The 18,369-nt window shown below is 48.4% G+C and overlaps 1 protein-coding gene across 1 annotated transcript in view; it reads left to right on the top strand.

Moving 5' to 3' along the window:
- The window catches only part of CATSPERD (cation channel sperm associated auxiliary subunit delta), a 44,803-nt gene that overhangs the window by 23,593 nt on the left and 2,841 nt on the right, over positions 1–18,369 (top strand). Inside the window, exons 11-20 of the mRNA XM_070416970.1 lie at positions 519–601; positions 2,135–2,311; positions 5,680–5,793; positions 6,664–6,753; positions 7,442–7,500; positions 10,803–10,881; positions 12,197–12,249; positions 15,623–15,697; positions 16,552–16,680; positions 18,121–18,298. Coding sequence (XP_070273071.1) covers positions 519–601; positions 2,135–2,311; positions 5,680–5,793; positions 6,664–6,753; positions 7,442–7,500; positions 10,803–10,881; positions 12,197–12,249; positions 15,623–15,697; positions 16,552–16,680; positions 18,121–18,298 — 1,037 coding nt within the window. The remainder of the gene's footprint in view (positions 1–518; positions 602–2,134; positions 2,312–5,679; positions 5,794–6,663; positions 6,754–7,441; positions 7,501–10,802; positions 10,882–12,196; positions 12,250–15,622; positions 15,698–16,551; positions 16,681–18,120; positions 18,299–18,369) is intronic.

The following is an 18,369-nucleotide window of genomic DNA, read 5'->3' on the forward strand; positions in this document are numbered from 1 at the left end:
TATGTACCCTGACCAGAAATCGAACCTGCAACCTTTTGGTGCATGGGACCATGCTTCAATCAACTGAGCCACCCGGCCAGGGCAGAGTTAAATACTTTTAATAGACATGACATGATCAGCAGAGCAGGATATATTTGCCATCTGGTTCTTTATAGAAGTTTGTTGCGCCCAGTCTAGATGATGGAATTCTGGGTAATTAAAACACTTTGTATTTTAAATATTTTTGTCTATTAAAACAAGCCTTATTCCTTTTTTAAAAATATACTTTATTGATTTCAGAGAGGAAGGGAGAGGGAGAGAGAGAGAAACATCTATGATGAGAGAGAATCATTGATTGGCTGCCTCCTGCACAGCCCCCACCAGGGATTGAGCCCACAACCTGGGCATGTGCCCTTGACTGGAATTGAACCTGGGACCCTTTAGTCTGAAGGCAAACACTCTATCCACTGAGCCAAACTGACTAGGGCGAAAGAAGCCTCATTTCAATGTTCTGTCTGATTTGTTTGTTTGTTTTCTAGATGAGAATGGTCTGGCAGTCTTAACTCGGGAGGATAGTTTGTATTATGGCACCCTGGGAATCCTGACAAGTGTAATAGTCAAAGTAGGTAAAATCAAAGTTAAGGTTACTCCCAGCTTTGTTCTCAAACTTCCAATACTCGTTTTTGTTGTTTTGTTAATCTTCGCCCGAAGTTATTTTTCCATTGATTTTAGAGAGAGTGGAAGAGAGAGGGAAAGACAGAGAGAAACATCGGTGTGAGAGACACCAATTGGTTGCCTACTGCATGAGCCAGACCAGGGCCGGGAGGAGCCTGCAACCAAGGTATGTGCCCTTGACCAGAATCAAACCCGGGACCCTTTGGTCCAAAAGCCAACGCTCTGCCCTATCAGCCAAACCGGCTAATGCTCCAGTACTCTTACTGGAGGCTAGAAATTGCTCTAGTTATTAAAATAGTAACAATATTTTAATAGCAAAAGTAATAACAATAATTTTAATTAATACCAAATTAGTAACATTAACTTAATAATTTTAGTAGTAATAGTAATTTTTATAGTTATTAAAATAATAACAATGACTGCTAAAACTTACTGAGTACTTAGAATATGGCAGGTGCTGGTCTAACCATCTTCTGACTATTAACCTCATTTAACCTTGACCATCATCTTAAGAGGTAGACTCTTAAATTGTTCCCATTGGACAGATGGTCAAACTGAGGCACAGAGAAGGAAAGTCATTTATCCAAGGTTACAGGGGTATGAAGTGTTGATGCTGGAATATCTCACAGTATCTTGTACATTATGCTTATCTAATTTTATTTCATCCTCACAACAACCCTGCGAAGGTGTCAATATCATTCAACTTTTACAGGGAGAAACTGAAGTTCAAGTCCCTCTCTCCTAAGGTCAAGTAACTTCTTCGCAACTGAACCAGAAAAGTCCCCCAGCTGTGCCAACTGCTACTTCAGTGTTTTTCCTGTTACATCTACAGCCACCATATGTCCTGAAAGTTCCTGACAGTGGAAGTAGGACAGGATCACTGTGTGGGGCATTAGCACCAGAACTGTCTCTGTGAAGCCTTAACCCTGACATTCTGATGACCAGCGTTTTCTGGGGAGAGATCCTGTGGCTTTTCCAACTCTCCAAGCAGGTCCATGACCTATTAAGAAATTCCATGGGTAGCCTCTCTGATAGGAAACAGTTTCCATTATTGATTTAAACACAAGGGATGAGTAAAACTTGAGTAGGTGTCTCAACAAAGTGTACCTATAACTTGCTGTTTGTTTGTTTGGTCTACCTTCTTTTTTTGTTGTGTTTTGTTATTTTTTTCAATATATATTTTATTGATTTTTTACAGAGAGGAAGGGAGAGAGATAGAGAGTTAGAAACATCGATGAGAGAGAAACATCGATCAGCTGCCTCCTGCACACCCCCCACTGGGGATGTGCCCGCAACCCAGGTACATGCCCTTGACCGGAATCGAACCCGGGACCCTTCAGTCCGCAGGCTGACGCTCTATCCACTGAGCCAAACCAGTTTCGGCATGGTCTACCTTCTTTAAACCCAAATCGTAAGACAAAATTTAAATCCCCAAAAAAGAATTAGAATGAACTGATTTCAGAATCACTTTTTTTTCCAGCTTCCACACCAAAACATCTGGTCCCCACAGGCAGCCCTGATGTTCACTGATCTGGGGATACTTGAAATCCTGACCCCACTTCCTGACTCGGAGTTTCCAGCTTTTGATTTCCAGAAGTGCTCCGTGAATATCCAGGCCGTTCTCATGGACCCTCAACTCCATCTTGACCTCTGCAAAGTATGTGATCATAACTGTTTAGCTCCATATTCAAGACACTTTAAAAACAAACACACACACAAATCCCAGAGACCCAGAGTTGGGCATCTGTGCTGGCAACCACATGTAGAGCTCCAAGTAGGGTTGGCTGCCTGATAAAATATGAGGTGCCCAGTTAGATTTGAACTTCACATGAACAACTGGATTTGACAATCAACCACCACTGCCCCAAAGGCTGGCACCCACATCTTGTAGGTAGTTTCCTGTCCGTTCTTTCAAATAGAAACGTATTTCACTTTTAGTAGATGCTCTTTGTAACAAGGAAGTCAACAAACACTCAAATTGCTCAGAAGAGAGGAAAGTAAGAGATTTGGTTACCAGGACCACAAGCAGTTAAATGAACAGTCTTGGCTCCACAGAAACTTACCTGGAGCCCCCAGGGAGGGAGATGCATGTGGGTTCAGGCCATTCGTGAGCCATCCTCCGGCAAGCAGACTAATTAAAGAGAGGAAAATCATAGAAATAGAGAAATACACGCATATCAAGTTGGACTCATTATTCTGCAAGTAATGGAAAATCCAAACAAATGGGCTTAAACCAGAAAGGCAATTGTTGACTCTGGGACCAAAACATCCGAAGGGGGAAGCCTCCAGGTGAGGCTTGATCTGGTGTCTGAAATCACGCCACCAGGAGCCGGCTTCTTTCCACCTCTCCACTCTGCCTGCCGGGGTGTTGCATGCTTTCTCATATCATGGCAGCAAGCTGGCAGCCGACCCTGAAGACCTGGCATCCTCATGCTGTACCCCAGGCAAGAAAGGGGGTCTCTAGCCCTAGCTGGTTTGGCTCAGTGGATAGAGTGTTGGCCTGCGGACTGAAGAGTCCCAGGTTCGGTTCCGGTCAAGTGCACATGCCTGGGTTGCAGGCTCGATCCCCAAGAGGAGGGGCATGCAGGAAGCAGTCGATCAATGATTCTCTCTCATCATTGATGTTCCTATCTCTCTCCCTCTCTGAAATCAATAAAAATATATATTAAAGAAAGAAAGAGCCGAAACCGGTTGGCTCAGTGGATAGAGCGTCGGCCTGCGGACTGAAAGGTCCCGGGTTCGATTCCGGCCAAGGGCATGTACCTGGGTTGCGGGCACATCCCCAGTAGGAGATGTGCAGGAGGCAGCTGATCGATGTTTCTCTCTCATCGATGTTTCTAACTCTCTATCTCTCTCCCTTCCTCTCTGTAAAAAAATCAATAAAATATATTTTAAAAAGAAAGGAAGAAAGAAAGAAAGAAAGAAAGAAAGAAAGAAAGAAAGAAAGAAAGAAAGAAAGAAAGAAAGAAAGAAAGAATGAATCTCATCAGAGCCTTGGAGAAGCCAAGGCTCATAGAGGATCTCATTGGCTCATAGAGGATGACATGCCCATTCGTGGACCAATCACAAGCCTAGGCTGAGCCAATCAGAATCCACACCTAGAGACGGTGGTGCAGTCAGTTCACCCACCAGGCCACAGATCCAAGGATGTGCAAGATGGTGATTTGCCAAAGGAAACTCAGGATAGTCCCAAAGGAAACTAGGGATACACTCAGGAAGGGGGAGCAACTGCTGGATAGAAATAGTAAATTGTCTTCTTTAGGCTCCCAGAATCCATCTCCACAGTCCCTAGAAATCACATGGTCAGAAATACAGGAAAGTTTTTTCTAACGTTATTTTTAAAGTTTTTTTTCCAGTTTTAATGAAATATTTTTAAATTTTTTATTTATTGATTTTAGAGAGAAGGAGAGAGAGAAAGAGAGAGATTGATTTGTTGTTCCACTTATTTATATAGTGTATTCATTGGTTGATTTTTGTATGTGCCCAGATCGGGGATTGCACCCACAACCCTGGCATGTGGGGACAACGCTCTTACCAACTGAGCTACCCAGCCAGGATCAATGAGATATTATTGACATACTATAGAACATTATATTAGTTTCGAGTCTACAACATAATGATTTGATATATGTTTATGTTATAAAATGCTCACCACAGTAAACCTAGTTAACATTCATCACCACACATAGTTATAAATTTCTTTTATTTGTATTGATTTCAGTGAGGAAGGGAGAGGGGGAATCATTCATAGGCTGTTTCCTGCACACCCCACACTGGGGATCCAGCCCATAACCTGGCGTGTGCCCTGACCAGGAATCGAACCATGACCTCTTGATTCATAGGTAGATGCTCAACCACTGAGCCATGTCAGCCAGGCCAAATTTCTTTTCTTGTGATAAGAATTTTTAAGATCTATTCTTAGCAACTTACAAATATGCAATAACTATTGTTAGCTGTAGTCTCCATGCTGTATATTACATCCCTAGTATCTTATAATTGGAAGGCTGTACCCCATCACCCATTTTGCCCACCCTCCAGCCCCTGCCTCTGGCAGCTGCCAATCTGATCTCTGGTTCTATGAGTTTGCCATTTTTAGATTCCACACTAAGTAAGGTCATATAGCATTTGTCTTTCGCTGACTTAGTTCACTCCGCATAATACCCTCAAGGCCTTTCCACCTTGTCACAAATGGCAGGATTTCCTTTTTAAGGCTGGATAACATTTCATTGTGGATATAGCTATAGATACATACTGCATCTTCTCTGTCTGTTTACTCACTCATGGACACACATTGCTTTCATGCCTTGGCTATTGGGAATATGCTGTAATGAAGATGGGGGTGCATATATCCATTCAATATAGGGATTTCATTTCCTTCAGCTAAATATCTAGAAGTGGAATTTCCAGGTCAGATGATAGCTTGATGTTTAATTTTTTGAGGACTTTTCATACTATTTTTTAAAATATATTTTTATTGATTTCAGAGAGGAAGGGAAAGGGAAGAGAGAGAAACATCAGTGATGAGAGAAGATCATTGATTGGCTGCCTCCTGCATGCACCCCTACTGGGGATCTAGCCCGTAAGTCGGACAGGTGCCCTTGACTAGAATCGAACCTGAGACCCTTCAGTCTGCAGGCTGATGCTCTATCCACTGAGCTAAACCAGCTAGGGCTCTATACTATTTTTTATTGTGGCTGCACCAATTTACATTCCCAAGGAAATGCCATCTGTGAGCCTGTCTTGTTCAGCAACCTCATTCCATCTTTCAATGCTCTAAAATCCACTGAATTCGCCCAGGCAGTTGGCTCAGTTGGTTGGAGCGTTGTCCTATACACCAGAAGGCTGAGGGTTCAATTTGCGGCCCAGGCTGCTGCACCCACAAGACTAGAGAAGGTCCCGTCCCTGGGGGTGACCGCTGACCTCTCACCTACTTGCCCTTTTCTTTGGGGAGAACAAGACTTGATTTAATTAATTAATTAATTAATTATTTTTTTTATTTTTTATTTTTTTTACATTTCTAACTAGGTAGAAGTACTGCAAGGAACATTTGACAATAAAATGTATATCATTGATATGAACAGCGAATTGGAGTTGGCCGCCGAGATGATACCCCGGCCAGGCACAACCCCTGTACCATTCGTAAGGACATCTCCTTATCTGTTGGACAAGTGTTTCTTTTTTCCCCTTAGATATGTTTTTATTGATTTTAGAGAGAGAGGGGAAGGGAGAGAGAGAGAAACATTGATCGGTTGCCTCCTGCACACACCCCCCCCACACACACACACACCCTGGGGATTGAGCCCACAATCATTGTACCCTGACCAGAATGGAGCCGGCGACCACTCGGTGCATGGGACGATGCTCAGTGCCCTGAGCCACACCAGCCCGGCTGGACAAGTGTTTCTGACACATGATGTTACCAGCGTCCTTGACCTCACACCCTGGACCCATTGTTCCCAGATTCCCATGGAGAGAACTCACGCACGAAACCCATAGAATCTGTCTTTTTCTCCTCAACTAGCCTCTACTAGTCTGGGCAGATGGAGCCGTGTGCCAGGGCTCCTTTCACCAGATCTCCGCGCCCCATTCTCTACCCTTCAGCTGCCCATGTGCTTTCTACAAGTTCCTTCTCTTCTTAGCAGAGCCTTGACTCACAGCCTTCCCTCATGCAGCAGGAGTGCCTGAGAATCACGGGTGTCCTGGGCCTGGTGCACAAGTGTCCAAGCCTGGAAATTGGGGAGTAGCTTAGTGTAAGAATATGGGGAGTCCAGCCTGCCAGGACCAGGGCCAGTGAGGGAACACCAGGCTGGCCTGGCTCTCAGCCAGAGGCCTCTCATCTGGGCCTCCCTCTGCAGATCAGGACCCCGGCTGCTACTTGCGCGAGGGCCGGGCCTGGGCTTAGAGGCCACAGCTAAGGGTTGTGGATGAGGTGGGGGGAACATTTGGGAAGAGGACTGGCAGCTGCATTTGCTGGTGTCACCCCTGATGCCTCTTCTGTCCCCACCCCAGGCCATGGTGAGCAATCCCCACTCTTTGGGACTTCATGTCTACAACTATGAAGATGGCTACACCTATGATGGGAGCACCAGGCACAGGCTGGTGAGCCACGCCCACGCCCCACACCAGGATCAATGGGGTGAAGGGCACGGCTTTGACCACCCCGGCTGAGTCCAGCGCCCATGGTCATTTCTGGGCCCGACCCTCCTTCCTCCTCTCCGTCCTTGTGCGCACCTGCCTTAGGTGCTGCAGCATTTGGAGGAGACATTCCCAGCTCATCCCCAACTCAGGCAGGCAGCACTCAGCTAAGCAAGTGACACCATTACGGTGACACCGGGGAGAGGCACAGAGGACATGGCCGGGAAGCTAACCCAGCCCCAGGAAGGCAGGAGGTCCCTACTAGCTGGTAGGCGGGAGCCACGGGGATGGGAAGGACTTGGCTATATTGGTCGGGGGGGATCTGTAGGTCTGAGCCAGGCCTCATGCCTAGGATCCCCAGCTGGACTCTTTGAACCAGTTCTTGTCGCTTCCCGGAGAAATGAAAAAGGGAACAAAGTTACACCTCACACTGTGTCCAGGGCAAAGGCAACAGGGAACGAAAGAGCTTGGGGTGGCCATTTCCATGAGCTTCCAGAAGCCTTTCATGGGAGTAGAATTAGAACCCGGAGAGGCCTGGACGGTCTCTGGGCTCCTCCTCCCAGCGCCCCCGCCCCTTTCTTCCCAGACCCCGATCTCGGGACTGACCCCGGCTGTCCCACTGTGGCACTGGGTTTTTTCTCTCATCCCACAGAACATTTCCCTGAAGCAGCAGCACCACTGGGGCAGGGCTGACACCAACTTCACCTCCAGGTATGTCATTGCTCAGACTGTGGCGGCGGCCCCAGGGTGTCTATGGGGTTCTCTTAGCAGGAGCCAGGACAGCAAAACCAAGTTTGAGACGCCCCTTTCATGGAGGATGGTAAGGCAAGAATGGTTAAATCGGGAGGATGGCCCAGCCGGTGTGGTGCAGCGATTGAGCGTCGACCTAAGAACCAGGAGGTCAGGTTCGATTCCCGTCAGGGCACGTGCCTGGGTTGTGGGCTCAATCCCCAGTGAGGGGCATGCAGGAGGCAACTAATCAATGATTCTCTGTCATTGATGTTTCTATCTCTTTCTCCCTCTCCCTTCCTCTCTGAAATAAATAAAAATATATATTTTTAAAATAGGGGGGGATAAATGATGATGGAAGAAGACTGGACTGGGGGTGGTGAACAGACAATACAATATATAGAGGATGTATTATAGAATTATCTACCTGAAACCTATATAATTGTATTAACCAATGTCACCCCAATACATTCAATTTTTAAAAAAAGAAGGAGGGGCCCAGCCATATGTGGCTCAGTGGTTGAGCATCGACCTATGAACCAGAGGGTCACGGTTCGATTCCCCATCAGGCCAAATGGCCGGGTTGCGGGCTCCATCCCCAGTGTGAGGCATGCAGGAGGCAGCAGATCAATGATTCTCCCATCATTGCTGTTTCTATCTCTCTCTTCCCTCCCTCTCTGAAATCAATTCAAATATATTTTTAAAAAATAAAATATTTTTTAAAGAATGATGAAAACACTTTACAAATGGCAGTTCCACAAAAATTAAACAGAGAATTACCACATGATCCAGCAACCCCACTTTTTGGTACATACCCAAACGAGTAGAAAGCAGGATTCCAAACAGATACCTGCACCCCCACATTCACAACAGCATTATTCACAAAGGCTAAAAGGTGGGAGCAACCTAAATATCCATTAACAGCTGAGTAGATACACAGAATGTGGTTCTTTTACATAAAAGAAGCTTATTCAGCCTCGAAGAGGAAGGACATTCTGACACCTGCTACCATGTGGATGGACCTTGACCTGCTCAGTGAGACAGGCCAGACACTACAGGACAAACATGTATGAGTCCACGGGTAGGGTGTCACTAGAGTAAAACACTTCAACATCAAGTATGTTTTAGTTCTATCTATAGACCTCTGTAACACTACATTATATAATTGAAATTTGCCAAGAGAGTATAATTAGATGTTTTTGCGAAATCATAATAATATGCAAGGTAATGGATGTGTTAACTTTTACAGTGTGTACATGTGTCAGTCTATCATCACATTCTACATTCTACACTTTAAATATCTCCCATTATATTTGTTAATTACACCTCAAAAGAATTGAAAAAATATAAGCATAAAGTAAAAAATAGAACTTTGTGTGCTCTAATATAGAATTATGTTTCTCTTGTGCTTGTGGAAAATTCATTGAAAAGCCACCTTATAATTTAAGTATTTAGCCATAAAAAATCAGTTCTCCCAGTAATATGTTCAGCTCACACCCTCAGACCTTAATCCAACAGAACTAGAACACAACAACAACAACAACAACAAGAAAAAGCAACAACAATACCAAAATCTCCTTTACTTGGAATTAAGAAGAACCCTTACAAATAATCCCTGAATCAAAGAACTCATGAAATACAGCTAAAATATACTCAGAGGAAAGTTTATACGTCAAGCACTTTCGTCATTAGGAAAAGGTATGACTAAAGATAAATGAACTAAATATTTAACTTAAGGAACCAGGGGACCAAAAAAAAGGAAATTATGAGAAGGAAATTAATAATTATACGATCTGAAATGAATTAAATAAAAAGCATGAAGTCAAAATGAAAGATAAAGCTGGCTCTTCAGAGGACTGGTGTAATAAATAATACCCTATAATCCTGATGGAGAAAAGACAGAATTAAGATGAGCAATAGGAATAGAAAATGAAGATAAAAGTATGAATACAGAAGCTACTTTTTAAAAATATATTTTATTGATTTTTTTCAGAGAGGAAGGGAGAGGGATAGAGAGTTAGAATCATTGATGAGAGAGAAACATCGATCAGCTGCCTCCTGCGCACCTCCTACTGGGGATGTGCCCGCAACCCAGGTACATGCCCTTGGCCGGAATCGAACCTGGGACCATTCAGTCCACAGGCCGACGCTCTATCCACTGAGCCAAACCAGTTAGGGCCAGAAGCTACTTTTAAAGTGAGAAAACATTATATGAAGCTAGGTGACAATAAAACTGAATGTCAGATGTTCTTTTTTTCTGTTAAACCTCACCTGAGAATATTTTTTCCATTAATTTTTTTTTTTTTTTTAGTAAGAGTGGAAGGGAGGGGAGAGTCAGAGAGAAACATTGATGTGAGACACATTGATTGCTTGCCTCTCACACATGCCCTGACCGGGGCCAGGGATCAAGCCTGCAACTGAGGTATGTGCCCTTGACCAGAATCGAGCCAGCAACCCTTCAGCCCATAGGCCGACCATCTAACTACTGAGAAAAAAACCAGCTGGGCCAGATGTTCTTTTCAACAAGTTATCCATATATAACAAAGTCTCAGTGACCGGTCGACAGGTTGACCAGTCACTATGACATGCACTGACCACCAGGGGCAATCTCAACACAGGAGCTGCCCCCTGGTAGTCAGTGTACTCCGGCAGCAGGAGCGCTGCTCAGCTGACCGAGATGAACAGGTCAGGGATGAGCGGGAGTGGCACCTCCCTGGCCCCTTGCCACTTCGTGCACTTCTACATCCCTCGTGGGATGCCAGCTTCAGCCTGATCCCCGCAGGCCAAGCCGAGGGACCTCCCGGTGCACGAATCCATGCACTGGCCTCTCGCTTAAAAATAAATGTTGACTTGTGCACGTGCGATACATATGAAGCTCTCGCTGGCACCAATCACACACATGTGTTTCGATCTGTCATTGTCAATCATGAATTTGGTTGACACTTCTATTATAGAGAAATGGCGAATAGTGATATTAAAATATTTCTTCTAATTAATTTCCTTTCAATGTGTACGTGTCCATGCCCTGGGCCACTAGTTATATATAAGTGAACAAAACTGATTCAAGAAGAGGTAGAAACTCAAGGGAAGGTGGGGTCACCATATGTGAGCAGAGGTCCTCAGTCAATTTTCTGGTGTGTCAGAATGGATGGACAGATGGATGATAGATAGATAGATGATAGATAGATAGATAGATAGATAGATAAGCAAATAGATGGACGGGTCAGCAATTCTTTCTACTGCAACACCAGTGTGCAATAACCAACACTCCTTTTGCCTTACAGCATAGAGAGACCCACATTCTCCACCATCACTGTGGATATAGCCAACAAGGAAATTTCGTGCGTGGACCTCAAGCCACTGGTATGTCCCAAACCTTTGCTACCCCATATCCTTTGTCATCAGTGTTACGAATAATGGCAGCAGGCCTCGATTGACTTCTCCCTGAGGGGCTGGCCACGCCCACATTCAGGATGTGGAAAGGCAGGTGATCCTCACCCCGGGGTCACCGCCCTCCTCACTTATCCCCCAGGGCTGCCACTCGTGACTGACCACCCTGGGAGCAGGTGTGTGAATCCTGGTCCTTGTTGGTCATGTACCGTCAGCCCCTGGGGACTCAGGTAACAGCTCCTAAGAGAAAAAACTGTGGTTCTGGATTGGTGGGTTTGCAGTGGAGGACTGTGTTCTCGGGTGAATACTTGCCATCTTTATGCATTAGCCGGGCCTGGGAGGGGCGGTCCTGTCAGCAAGGCCCCAGGAGCCAGAGCATCAAGATGACAAAAAGAAGAAAATATAGTTACTACAGTGGGTGAGGCACTAAGAAGATGGACCTGAAACAGGACACCCTCCTTGGCTCAGTGGACAGAGCGTCGGCCTGCGGACTTAAGGGTCCCAGGTTCGATTCCAGTCAAGGACACATGCCTTGGTTACAGACTCAATCCCCAGTAGGGGACGTGCAGGAGGCAGCTGGTCAATGATTCTCCCTCATCATTGATGTTTCTCTCTCTCTCTCTCTCTCCCTTCCTCTCTGAAATCAATAGAAATATATATTTAAAAAGATGCTAAAGTTTATATTGTCTATTTACCACAATTTTTGAAAAATTGATACAAATCTTGCATGCTTTTTTATGGTTAAGCCCATGTTTGTCTTAAAATAAAGGTCCCTTTTCAAATAATAGTCTCCCTGTCCTGTGGATTTAGATTCCCTAGTAGAGGGTACCGCCACATCCCAGTTTGAGAAGCACATCCCTAAGGCTGTCAGGCTAACTCCATATTGGTCTTTCTCTTTTCTGTTTTTCATTGTAACCCCTTCCTTCCTCCCCCCTCCCTCCCCCTTCTCTCCCTCCCCCTTCCCTCCCTCCCTTCCTCCGCCCTCCCTTCCTTCTTTCCTTCCTTCCCTACTTCCTTTGCACTCTGTATCCCAAACATTGTGCTGAGTTTATATATTGGGTTCTGGTCTCTTCGAAACTCCCAAGAGGCAGGTCAGCAGTGGGGGGACCTCAGCTGTGCCCCTGTGCTCAGCAGGCTCTTCGGCCTGAGCTCCATGGGGCCGGTCATAGGCACAGTGAGTTCCCGTGCCAGTGTGTCCCCAACTGGCCTTCAGTGTGGCTGGGCTATTCGTGGCCCTCACTGATCCGGTTCTCTCTCTCTCTCTCTCTCCCTCCCTCCCTCTCCCCAGACGGCGCTCATTTCCATTGGCTGTGACTTGAAGAAAAAGATCGTTGTTCAGAAGTAAGTGTGTTACTGATATTGAGGTGGTGGGGAGTGGGGTGTAGGGATGGGGTGGGATTGGTCACCGTGGCTCCACAGTTGCTGAAGTGCTGCATCCTGTGTACTTGTGTCTCTGCTCGCCGTTTCCACCATAAACAGGCGCTAGTCTATACTATTAGGTCAAGTCTGAGTTGCTTGCACAGTGGGCCTCCTCCTTCACTGACTCGGCGACATTCACATTTTTTTCCCTCCTCCCTAGTCATTTTGCTCTTCCTAGTCCAGTGACGGCGAACCTTTTGGGCTCGGCGTGTCAGCATTTTGAAAAACCCTAACTCAACTCTGGTGCCGTGTCACATAGAGAAATTTTTTGATATTTGCAACCATAGTAAAACAAAGACGTATATTTTTGATATTTATTTTATATATTTAAATGCCATTTAACAAAGAAAAATCAACCAAAAAAATGAGTTCGCGTGTCACCTCTGACACGGATGTCATAGGTTTGCCATCACGGTCCTAGTCCTTCCTTTTAATTCCTTATTTCCTCATTTTAAGCAGAATCATGCCAGGTATTTTGTTTTAATTGCTTGATGAATAATTTGGGAACTTTGCCTCCAGTGTCCACCACTCCCCCAGGGAATGAGGCCATGGGAATCCAAGAAAAAGATCAAGTCTGGCCTGGCCGGTGTGGCTCAGTGATTGGGCATCAGCCTAGGACCCAGGGGGTCGTGGTAGATTCCAGGTCAGGGCCATGCCCAGGTTGCAGGCTCCATCCCCAGTGCGGAGTGTGCAGGAGGCAGTCGATCAATGGTTCTCTCTCATCATTGATGTTTCTATCTCTCTCCCTCTCCCTTCCTCTCTGAAATCAATACAAATATGCTTCAAAAAAACAACACCAAAGTCAGAAGATTGGCCGAGTTACCAGCCTTTTGCCCTTCAGGCAGGGTCTGGGTAGAGAGGGAGCCCTAATCTGCAGCACTGCCAACCCCTCTGGTGTAAATACTCCCAGGGCACTGACGCCCGGCTGCCCCATGAGCCATCACAGGGGTCCCGATCCTGCAACTTTGCAGTCGGCTCCAGGGCCCATGAGGAGGGGACCTTAGTGCTCCCTGCACAAGGCAGTCACACACTCAGGTGATGACCCCCCCCCACCCCCCCCCCGCCACCGCCGCCCGTGGAAACACTTCACTGAAGCGATAAGTTACTTATTTAGAACATGTGTGCAGGAAAGGTTCTTAATACAATATTTAAACACTTTTGCCTTAGAGAGTGGGAAGGTATTTGCCACATACGTAACCAACAAAGGACTGGTAACCAGAGTTTATAAAGAATTCCTGCAAATCAATTTAAAAAGGGAGAGAGAAAGCCCTGGCAGGATAGTTCAGCTGGTTAGAGCGTTGTCCCGATATGCCAAGGTTGTGGGTTCGATCCTGGTCAGGACACATACAAGAAACAACCAATGAACGCATAAATAAGTGGGGCAGCAAATCCATGTTTCTTTTTCTCTCGCTCCCTTCCTCTACCTAAAAATCAATAAATTAAAATAGAGAGAGAGAGGGAAACGAACAGACCAAAAATGGGCAAAGGCATGTCTAAAAAAGAAAAGGAAAGAAAAGAAAAGAAAAGAAAAAAGAAAAGAAAAGAAAAGAAAAGAAAAGAAAAGAAAAGAAAAGAAAAGAAAAGAAAAGAAAAGGAGGCTGATAGCATGTGACAGGATGCTGAGAAGGTGGTCAAGCTCGCTTACTAGGGAAATGAAAATGGAAACCTGTGTTGGAGACCTCATTCCCCCACAGGAGGGGCTGGCAGAGCCTAGCCAGTGGCGAGCCCCGGGCGGCTGGGGACCCCTCAGGCAGCTTCGGAACTCACAGGAACTGCTGGTGGGCGCGCACACATCCCGCTCCTGTGGAAAGCACATCCATCAGTCAGCCCTTCCACTCATGCACATTGTACTGGTGTAGGTTCCAGAATGTTCCCTGCAGCATTCTTCTTCTCCATCCTCACCTGAGGATATGCTTATTGATTTTACTAAGGCGGGGAGGGGAGGAGGAAGGGAGGGGAGCGGGTACATCGATTGGGGACCAAACCCACAGCCCTTCAGTATAAGGGGCAATGCTCCCAACAACTGGGCCACACCGGCCAGGGCTGCAGCATTCTTTTCTTTTCTTTTTTTTTTTTTTTAACTATTTACTTTTTTCACAGAGAGAGAGATGATTGATTTGTTGTTCTACTCACTTGTGCATTCATGGGTTGATTTTTGTATGTGCCCTGATGGGATTGAACCCCAACCTTGGTGTATCTAAGCCCATGCGCTACCGGGCCAGGGCCTAATAGCACCAAGCTGGAAGCATGCCAACTCAAATGTCCATGGACTAGAGCGAGCACGTCAAACTCGCGGCTGGTGGGCGCATGCCTCGTCTATTATGCCGGCCGCAAGTTTGACGTGCTTGGACTAGAGGCTGGTAGATCAGGTATGATGTTTTTATACAATGGCCTAATGTGGCCATGAAAACAAATGAGGCAGAATTAGCTGGATGGATCGTTCTAAAGACATAAGAGAACACACGTAGCATGAGTCTAGTCTTAAGAAGACAAAATCAGCCAGGACTGGTTTGGCTCAGTGGATAGAGCGTCGGCCTGCGGACTGAAAGGTCCCAGGTTCGATTCCGGTCAAGGGCATATACCTGGGTTGCGGGCACATCCCCCATGGGAGATGTGCAGGAGGCACCTGGTCGATGTTTCTCTCCCATCGATGTTTCTAACTATCTATCTCTCTCCCTTCCTCTCTGTAAAAAATCAATAAAATATATTAAAAAAAAAAAAAAAGAAGACAAAATCAGGCAAAAATCAACTAAGGATGAATGCCCAGGTGGCACAGTACATAGAAGAACAAGGAAATGATGGTTTCAAATGTCAGAACACCCAGTGCCATGATTTTGGCCGTAGGGCTCCTTGGAGAAAGGGCTGATTCTAGGCTGGGCAGATAAGATGCACGGTAAGCCTGGAGTGCCCTGGCCGGTGTGGATCCGTGGTTAGAGCATTGGCCTGTATACCAAAGGGTCTCCGGTTTGATTCCCAGTCAAGAGCACATACCAGTTCAACCCTAGGCCCATGCAGGAGGCAACCAATAAATGTGTCTCTCTCACATCAGTGTTTCTCTCACCCCCCCTCCCCCTTTCTTTCTCCCCGTCTCCCCTGTCCCTCTCCCTCTGTTCCACTCTCTATAAAAATCAATGGGAAAATATCCTTGGGTGAGATAAGCCTGGAACATCTCGGAGAACCAGAAAGTAAGAAAGGGCTCGAATATCAAACCAATGGGGCATATATGTCAAAGGGAAGAATTCATGCTGCTTCAGTGTGGGGTCAGCAGCGCCTCACCCCCTTTTGTTGCTTTCAGCGAAATCTCAGCCTGTTCCGCAGGCAACCTCGACCCCGTGGTCCTTCAGGACAATTACAGCTACGTCATCGAGAAGTGAGCCAGCGCTTTTCCTTCACCCCCTCCCTCCTGTGACCACCCCCATCTTACAGACCCTTCCCAGCCTGTGGCCGGCTCCGCTGAGCGAGGAGAGCTGGCCAGACACCGTGGCCAAAGCAGGAGGGGGTGGGAGCCCAGGTGCGCCTCTCAGCGGTGCTCTGGTCCCTCGTGCCACCAAGAGGGCATGGAAGGGGCTCAGCCGTCTTAGCACCAGGCTCGGGGAGCCCCTCCCTGCTGGTGCAACCCCCCCACCCCCCCACCCCCCCCCCGTGTGAGAAGACATGGCCTTGGATACAAACCAAAAGTCAGTCAGCTGTCCAGGGCTACGGCCAAGGCCCAAACTGGCGCGGTTGGGCTTACTGACCAGTGTGGCTGCAGTCAGGCCTCATGAGGCACAAAGGAATGTGTGAGTCAGGGGTCTTCATGGAAAGAGAAGTGACAGGATGTGTGTGTGAGACAGACAGACAGAGGGACAGAGAAACAGTGAGAGAGACAGAAAGACAGAGAGGGAGGGAGGGAAGGAGGGAGGGAGAGAGAAGGCACACATTTTTTCTATTAAGGCCTTTGAATGCACCTGCCTTGGGGAGGGCACTCTACTGAGTCCAATTGATTTAAATGCTAATTTCATCCCCAAAAAACACTCTCATGGAAACATCAGAATAATGTCTGACCACACATCCAGGTTCTGGGGCACAGCCAAGTGGACCCAAAAAGTTAACCATCGCAGGGGGGCTGGCTGCTGGCCCCTCCTCAGACTCCCCTCCCCTGGAAGCAGCTGAGCCTGGGAGGAGGGGGTGGGGTGGGCACTGGGCCGCCTGGAGGGACCTCACCCCTGCCCCCTCTCTGCTCAGGGAAGCCTACGACCCCAACCTCCAGGGCCAGAAGGCCGACCAGGACCTGGTGGTGCACTACCCTTACGAGAAGCTGGGCTGTCCCCTCCTCGTCCCCTATGACACTCCCTGGAAGCCCGTGGTGGAACTGTAAGCTCCCTGTGAGGCTGGCGGGGAGGCGGTTGGCCATGCTCCCTGCTCCCCGCTCCGCCTGGCCCTTCAGGTGCCCCCATCGCTCTTGGATAAAGCTCAGTCTTCCCCTCAGCCCCCTCCACCCCCGGCCTCTCCAGCCCCACTGGCCCTCTGCCCAGCTGTACCCTCTCCCTACCCTGTTCTTGCCCCCCCCCGCCAGCTCTCAGCTCAGACAGCCCCTACGTGCCCACCCACCCACCGTCTTAGCTCCCGTGGCCATGACAACATTCCAGGGATGGGGGCGAGGGTGGGGGGAGGCCTTAGACGTCAGACGTGACTGTCTCTCAGTCCTGGGGCCCCAAGTCCAAGAGCAAGGAGTCAGCAGGGTGGTTCCCCGAGGCTCCTGCGCCCCACGGCCACCTCCTGCCTCCTCGGGTTGCGGGAGCCAGTGAGCCCTGGAGTCTCCTCTCCTCTGGGGTCAGGGCCCCTCCAGACAGTCACCCTGGGGGCTGGGGCTCCAACATCCGAATTTGGGGGACACACTTTGGTGTCATTCCTGCATTTTTATGGGTGATGGACGGTCCAGTAAGGTCACTTCAGCACAGGCCCTCGGGGGCTGGGACCAGGGCCCCCAACCCCGTGGTGGCCCAGGACTCTGTGGTGGTGGAAACGCCCCATAATTCTGGGCCACCCGATGGGCAGTCAGGAGCTCCACGCGGCCACTGGGCACCGGGCATGTAGCCAAGCACCTGGCTTTCCGTGTGACTTAGTGGGAACTAATTGAAAGAAGCTCATTGGCCTGGCCTGTCACCTGACTGCGTGGCTGTGGCCCGACGAACAGCTCACGCGGCAAGCATTAGCTCCGCCTGTCCCACTCCGCGCCCGGGTAAAACCCCAGGCAGACACACAGGACCGAGCCCTGGCTCAGAGCCGCCATGCGGGGATGTGTGAGCGGGGTGAGGGCAGGAAAGGGTCCTGTCGGAGGAGGTCAGCTCCGCGCTGGCGGGAGCCAACAGAACGTGCCTCCGAGCAACGGCGCCTTAGAGCAGCCCCCCTTACCGCCCTGGAGGGAGCCCTGCTGCACGCTGGCAGATGCTCGTCCGGAAAACACCAGCGGACTGGTGCGAAGGGCGTCGTTCATGGTTTACTTGCTTATTAATTAATCGGAATCTTTAACAAACGACGTCATTCGGTGGTGGGACATCACACCAGTGTCTCCCAGGCTCTGCTCACGTGTCTCCTCCCCGGAGATGCCTCTGTGTCCACCCCATGGAAAATCTCAATGCTTGGCCCCCTCCCGTGCCCCCCACTCTGTCCCACCTGCCTCTGCTGCGTCCACCTGTTGACCATCCCCGAGGGTCCGCCGGGGGGCGGGAGCCCGCCCCAGAACGGTCTCCTAACCACGGCTGCCTGCTCCCTGCACAACCCCAGCCCCGCCGCTCTGTGCGTGCGTCCTAGGTGGCAGGGAGAGAACTTCCAGGAGGTTGTGAAGGCCGAGTACGTCTTGCTGGAGATAAACGGGCTGTTCACATACACGTACTCCCTGACGGCGAGGACCGCGCGCTGCAATTCCCAGCCGCAGAACTGGTCCAACATCATGAAGGACTTCCAGGGCTTCTTCACCTGGGACCGAGAGGTAGCAGTCACTCTTCCGATCGTTTGGGTCCGTCTAGCTGCTGTCACAGAATACCACAGCCGGGGGCTGTG

Source organism: Myotis yumanensis, unplaced genomic scaffold (assembly GCF_028538775.1).
Source record: "Myotis yumanensis isolate MYYU_CA2020_CCGP unplaced genomic scaffold, mMyoYum1.0.hap1 SCAF_5, whole genome shotgun sequence".
Classification (NCBI taxonomy): Eukaryota; Metazoa; Chordata; class Mammalia; order Chiroptera; family Vespertilionidae; genus Myotis; species Myotis yumanensis.